Source organism: Mus pahari, chromosome 12 (assembly GCF_900095145.1).
Source record: "Mus pahari chromosome 12, PAHARI_EIJ_v1.1, whole genome shotgun sequence".
In the NCBI taxonomy this organism is placed as follows: Eukaryota; Metazoa; Chordata; class Mammalia; order Rodentia; family Muridae; genus Mus; species Mus pahari.
This window is the reverse complement of record NC_034601.1, coordinates 40,210,676-40,217,983: the sequence shown is the minus strand read 5'-3', so window position 1 is coordinate 40,217,983 and position 7,308 is coordinate 40,210,676. Positions and strand designations below refer to the sequence as shown.

At 40.5% G+C, this 7,308-nt stretch overlaps 1 protein-coding gene across 4 annotated transcripts in view; it reads right to left on the bottom strand.

Annotated features, from left to right (window-relative positions):
- Positions 1 to 7,308, bottom strand: part of Slc9c1 (solute carrier family 9 member C1) — a 67,486-nt gene that overhangs the window by 3,674 nt on the left and 56,504 nt on the right. For all 4 annotated transcript variants that reach the window (XM_021209712.1, XM_021209711.1, XM_021209713.1 and 1 more), the window contains 3 exons: positions 4,077 to 4,208; positions 3,772 to 3,957; positions 1,774 to 1,900 (listed from right to left, as the gene is read on the bottom strand). In XM_021209712.1, coding sequence (XP_021065371.1) covers positions 1,774 to 1,900; positions 3,772 to 3,957; positions 4,077 to 4,208 — 445 coding nt within the window. The remainder of the gene's footprint in view (positions 1 to 1,773; positions 1,901 to 3,771; positions 3,958 to 4,076; positions 4,209 to 7,308) is intronic.

The following is a 7,308-nucleotide window of genomic DNA, read 5'->3' as shown; positions in this document are numbered from 1 at the left end:
GGTCTGGAGTTCAAATCCCAGCAACCACATGGTGGCTCATAACCATCTGTAACAAGATCTGACGCCCTCTTCTGGAGTGTCTGAAGACAGCTACAGTGTGCTCACACATAATAAATAAATAAATAAATCTTAAAAAAAAAAAAACAAAAAACAAAAACAAAAAACCCTCACTATGATGGGTAGTCCTTGTAAACTTGGGTTTAAAAATCATCTAAGAGACATTAAGGAAATTTCATGGAAGGTTTCACTGAGGAGGAACAGCCCTGTGTATGATAGCATCATCTCATGGGCTGGGGTCCTGGGCTGAGTAAAAAGAGAAAACAGCGGATATCAAGCTGAGCAGCTCATCCATCTCTCTGCTTCCTACATAGGAATGCACAGTGGCCAGAGCTCCTCACTTCCACGTCCTCCCTGCTGTGATGAATTACATCTAACTGGGAGCCAAAATCAGTCTTTGCTCCTTTAAGTTACTTCTTGTTATGTATTTGGTTACAGCAATGAGGAAAATAATGAAAACAATCACTAATGAAGGTGGTGAACTTGTAAACCCTCTATGCCATTCAGCTGACGAGGAACTGTAGTTCCTAAATAACCCTATTTGCTGTAGTATAGCTTTTATCATATGAAATTTGTTTAAAGAATTGCCAACACTATCCAGTGATTCATATGTCTGCCATTCAGGATGTAAAACATATTTTATCTTGCTATTCATATACCTGACATTTTCTTTTGGGGGAAGAGCCGACAATCCTGTAAACCATTTTTTCATATGATTTTGATAGTTATACAGGCTTATACTTATAGATGAAATATAAATATTTCTAAGTGTAACTCTGATATTGTATATTGGGATAATTGATTTTGGTTTTCATCAAAGGATAACGTGATTAGATAGAGGACACCTGAAAGGGCAGTTAATAAAGTACACTTCCGGTGTGTCTGTGAAGACATTTACAGAGACCAGAGATGACTAGGCCCAAGAAACTGGACCTCAAGGTCTCTTTTACCAGGAGTAGGCAATTGTACCAATCATAGGCTTCTCCAGGTGTCTTAGAGTCCAAGCAGAGCTTTATATACAACTTTGGCTTCTCTGTCCCATACAAATAGTGACATCTTGATTGGATGCTTTAAACCACTGGACAATGAGAATAAAAGAATTTGGAATGTGGGGGGAGCAGGGAAAGGGGGATCCAGGAGGGATGTAAAGTTGCAGGTACCTAAGGGTACTTGAGTGCTAAGGAGGGATGTAAAGTCGCAGGTACCTAAGGGTGCTTGAGTGCTAAGGAGGGATGTAAAGTCGCAGGTACCTAAGGGTGCTTGAGTGCTAATGTCTCTTTCCTGTTTCTTTCTCTTGCCTGGGGATATGGGGTACTATCGTAGGTCCTGGTGTTTGGAATATATTGTCTTGGCTTCTTTTGGTCCCTCTTTGCCTCCTAGATGCCATGAGGAACAAGAAAAGTCCCACCCCCTCAGGCTTCTGGTTCCATGATGTTATACCCATTCTCTGCCAAACAAAGCTATGGCAACAGAGTAGGTAAAGAACAGAGTGGAGTCTCTGACACCATGAACCCAAATGAAGTTCTCCCGTAAGTAAGTTGTTTATTTCATGTTTTTTTGTCATAGTGATGGGAAGTTTAACATGTCAAATATGGCAGCTAAAGGAGGTCCTCAATACTCTAGGCAGAATGCATGTACCTATTCCCAAATGCAGACATCACTATTTTATGAAAGGAACACAAATCCTTATAATCATGCCCAATACAGCTAACTCACTTTTAGAATCTGGTTTCATAGAAATTTTTCGAGCTGGGATGTACTTTTTTACATTCCATCTGAATTTTCTTGCAGCAACTGAAGTTTGAATAATCATTACTTTTGTGAAGTCTTCCATGCCTTGTATCTGAAAGTCAACAGAATACATATTAATTTCTGAGTGGCTGTTATACAATTACATGTTGCTCTGGCAAGCTGGTGTACTAGGTCTTCAGCTTCCTGACTGCTGGAATGACCAACATCAGCCACTGCACCTGGTTCTGTACATACACTTTTCCTGGATGCATTTGGGCATATTATTTCACATAGACTTTATGATAACTGCACCGATACAGTTTGCTTTCTTTTTTTAATAACCAAAGACCAAGTCACACTAAATATGCTGCTGCTTATTCTAACAGAGCATTTGAGACATATTTACTTTGCTAAATATCAGAAGTTGCCAGATTTTTGCCTTTTATATGATTAGTTACAGGTGAGATCTATTGAGAATGCATCTTTAGGATGATGTATCCATTCTTAAGGATGTTTTGATATGGATTGAACCTGGGGAACACTGTTGAGGGTGATCATTCCACAATAGCACTTATTGTAAGCATCATTTAATATCTTTTCCTTTTTTTGAGCTATTAGTAGCTGATAGGGCCATTTGACATTTGTATTGACAGCTTATGGACTCTATCTTATGTCTTGAAGTCTTGAGTTTAGCTGTGCTAGACACACAGCTTCTGGTCTAGTAACTCCTGTGATCATTCAAAGAAAACTCCACTTTGGCTGTATGGGCCAGTGCAGTTGCAGTTCCTGTTCAAGTTTGTGCTCCAGCTGCTGTAGGAAACCTTATTCTGATGCTCTAAGCAACTGACATCAGCTTTACAGCATTCCACTCCAGCCTCTGTCAACTTGTGGTGGGTGACCAAGCTCATCCTTTATCTTTTCTTACAGAGGGCAGGAAAGGGAGCCCTCCCCAGCGACTCTGGGCAAAGCTTGTGTGTAGTCATAAAAGAATTATGATTGGTGCATATGAAAGGGCTGCCATTGGTAGAACTGAAACACACACACACACACACACACACACACACACACACACACACACACACACAGAGGACTGGGATTAGTATACTACAAGAGTACCCTATTGCTCTTTCTATGTAAACAAGCTATCTCTTAGTCTCTTAAAGGCAGCCTGGGAGGCCTCTTTCCTGTATATTCTCCCTTAGCTTTGGAATGTTAGTCTAAAATCTCTCTCCTACTTATGGTCTTATTTCAGATACAGCCAACAGAGGGATCTGAGCAAAAAGTAATCAGGGACCTGGAAATTCTTGTTCTAGCAATGGTAGTGACCACTGCAAAAAGGCCACTGAAAGGTTGTAGGGAGACCATAAAATAGTAAGACGGTGATGGGTGACTGCTGCACTGAAAATGCTGAGAACAGAGCTCCAAAGGCAGAAACAGAAGCCATGGAGAAGGGCAGGCTGTGGTTGCTAGGAAACCAAGGATTATGGAGCAAAGAGTCCCTTTGAACTCCTAACAGCTTAAATAGCAAAGTGTTCATTTTTATATTTATCTTCTGTGTTGGAAACAAAATTGCTGCCACTCTACTTAGTGGGGCTTGTCAGGACCTTCTAGAGTATTGTTGATTTAGTCCTTCTGAAGTGCATGAAGAAACTAGTGGGTTCTCTTTTCTTAGGTGCCACTGCACTAAAATGTAATGTTAGCCAAAATTCTAAACTGTGGTGTGTTTCGTTCTAACTGTGGCCTAAATTCTATTCCTTGGTGAGTTTTGTTGGCCTTGGCATTGGATGGAAAAAGCTTCTGTCGAGGTCATTGAGTGCGAAAGCCATCAACGACCACTGTCTAAGTGAATGCACATGACTGTGGGTAAATATACGATAGTGGGCTGGAAGGAAGGAGAGGAGGAGATGCAAGGGCAGAAAGCCAGATGGCAGTGACAGGTTTTCTAATATCAATGCATTTTGGGTGTGATGCTTGTTTCTGTACCTGATGGCATGTCACAGGAATTAGGAAAGGTGCCTTATAAACTTTTCGAAACTGGCAGTCTTCAGCAGATCCATGGATGAGGACAACGTGGGTTACCGTTTCATCATAGATGTCGGTTTTCGTGGACTTGGGTATGTCTCTTATGAAGCCATTGCCGAGTTTCAACTGCAGCTTGTAGTTCCAGTCCTTAAGGAGAAGCACAGGCTCATGTCATTAGCTTACAGTTGGTTTTTGCCCCTGTCTTTCTGCAGGTTTGCTTGGGAACAGGGGTAGGTGAGTTCACAATTCAGAAGGACCCCTCTTACCTCAAAAGATAAATGTTCTCGGATCTTTTGGGCAGTAATGGCAAGTCCGATTTTTTGCCACATTTTATGTTTCATGGTAGGACATCTTTTTTCAAAACCTTCATACAAGTGGCTAATGGGAATAAAATATGTCTGGAAAAAGGGAAAACGGAAATTGAAAAATTTGTGTAAGCCCATGGCTGAAGAAATATCTGTCGTGTCCATACAGTGACATTCAAGTTAAGAATTAAGATGGCATATTGCAGCCCCAAAATCTCATAAAATGCATCTATTAGCTCAGGCTTGCAATCTTGAACAGATCCAAGTCTAGAAAGCTTCATGGTCCAACAAGGACTTTTCAGCTTTTTTTTTTTTTAAACTATGCATTTCTGGGTGCGGTCTGGCATTTTCACATCTTGAAATTATATCAAGCTAAATCGCCATCTTACATACTTATCTTTGGCTAATAATAGCTATGTATGCTCACACATCAAGCTAATTAGCATGTCCTACACCTTACCACCTTGCAAGGTTTTGCGTTCAAGACATTACAAATCTAGTCCTTTAACTGTTTTGACATATACACTATTATTACTGTGTTCACCATGCAGTACACTAGGACACTAAAATATATTCTTCCAGTGAACTAAAGTGTACCCTTGACTAACACCTTCCCTTTCCCCTTGCCACACACTTCTGTTAACCACCCCTTTGTGCTTTCTGAGACAAGTCTGCTGCTTCACATTCCACATGGAGGTAATACAAAAACGCAGTATTTTTTCTTTTTGTTCCTGGTTTCTAATATTTGCACAATCATTTTCAAGATCATTTACGCTGCTGCAAAAATAGAATCTCATTCATTAGAACATTTTATTACTTTAAGGAATGACAATTATGCTCTAAGTTAAATAATTTACACAGGTGTCATGGCACACCTCCAGAAATCAGAGGGCAACCTGCAGTAGATCCTGTCCTTCAACCAAGTGGGTTCCAGGGATGGGACTTCAGGCATCAGCCTGGGAAGCAAGCACCTGTATCAGTGAGCCAGCCATCTCTCCAGCCCACCATTCTTTACAGAGATTGGATAGTATTCTACAGCACACATGTTTTCCTAAACGAAAAATCAGTTGCTGGATGCTGTGGCTGTTTTCATGTCTTGACTTGTGAATGACACTGCAATAAACATGGATGAACAGGTGTCTCTGCAGTCTGCTGATCCCTTCCTTATTTAGATTCTTTACATGGATTTTCCCACTCTGGGCACATAGGCTGTCTTTCCATCCTTTGGTGACCTTCTCAAGGCCTTTCATCAGTATTTTATTTTTACTGTAAAGATCTTTCCTTTCCCAGGGTAAACTTATTCCTTTGTAGTTATTACAAGATTGCTCTTCTGACGTCTATTTAAGATGGTTCGCTATTAGCATATAGTAACAGGACTTATTTTTGTATGTTACATCTTATGATCTCGTTGAGTTTGTTTGATAGTTCTACCATTTTTCAGATGGTCTTGGGGCATATTCTCTGCCTGTGGTCATTTCACCGTCACTGACTGACCACATCCTTTCCAACCTGGGTACCCCGTGTTTATTTTGTCCTCTTGATTTTTGTGGCTCACACTCCAATAGTCTGTTGAATGAAAATGGTGAAAATGTGTGATAGGAGAAGGGGATCTGTCAGCTTTTTCCTTTCATTATAATGTTAGCTTTGCACTAAGTATATGTATGCATGCATGTATGTATATATGCATGTATATGTACACAATCTGCCTTGATCTTGTTTGCTTATTGTCTTTCTATCCCTAACTTTTCAGACTGTTTATTATGAGTTGATGATGAATTTTATGAAGTGTTTATTTGTGATGTAGCTTGAGATTTTGCCTGTTGTGCTGTTGATGTGATAGCATAGCACCTTGGCTGGCTTGTGTATCTTCAGTCATTGGAGCATACTTGAGATACATCATACTTGTGATGAAAAACCTCTTTTCTGTGCTTTTGTATTGGGTTGCTAGCCTCGTGTTGAGAATTTCTGTTTCTGTATTTGCCATGAACATTGCTCTGAAGCTTTCCATAGCTTTGTTTCCTATTTTTCTGGTTTTAATGTCCAAGTGAATGTTGACCTTGCATGTTTGGAAGAAACTCGTCCTCTTGCTTCTTTTCTTTCCTGCCGTCTTCGGTGCATCTTATTGTTTTCCTGCGCTCTCTCACTTGACTTTCTCAATTCTTGTAAAGTTCATACTGGAGGTGCTGAAACGGGTTTTTACATAGATGTGGAAAAATCACTGGAGGGGTTGCCAGCATGCTGGCAGAAGCCACTACATAGATTGCTTCTTTGCTTGCTTCTTTTCCCGTCCCTTTCTTTTTTCCCTTCCCTTCACTCTTTCCTCTCTTACCACTCCCATCTCTCTCTTCTTGACAGGGTCTCTGTATACAGCCCAGGCCAGCTTCTAAGTCACTATCCATTTAATACCACATATGGTTTTCTGTTTCCTTTCAAGCCTTAGATTCCCTTTGACTATCCTTCTTACCGATCACACCATTTCTAGCATCCCCTTCCCCGTGTTATTTTTAAACTGGCATCTCAACCTGTGTAGAGCAAATCTTAAACCTTCCACTTGACCATTTATTTCATGTATATATTGTGCTGATACTTTCCATCTCTCCTACGTTTAAGAGCAGTTTCTCTTCGATTATGTATGTTTTCCTTGAGTTCATTAGCTCTATCTGAACTCGTTGCTTCAGTGACTTGTTAGCTCAGTGCATCCTCTGGGCAATATTAACATTATTTTTTATACAATGCATCCTCCATTTTATACAATGCTCCATCCTGCCATCCATCATTGTTTAATGTTTTTGTGTATGTGTAAAAATTATAATCTCAAGAAAAAGCTTTCAAAATGTCATGCTTCCTGATGACACACCGTAGAGATTGCAGAATCCTCGCTATTCCTCTGAATTGCTGAGGTCTGTTGCAGGGAGCTGTTGATTATCTGATCACAGAGGCTCAGTGCAGGCTGGCATTTATAATTTGCTTGGGTTAATCAATAGATGGCATTAGCTGGGTTCCAAACCAGAGTAACATGAAAGTAAGTTAAATTTGAAACTACCTCTACTCTGGATCCTATCAGTGCTCCCTCTCAGCACTGGCACAATGGATCTAGAGAAGGCAGTGCTCCCTCTCAGCACTGATACAGTAGATCTAGAGAAGGCAGTGCTCCCTCTCCGCACTGACACAGTGGATCTAGAGAAGGCAGTGC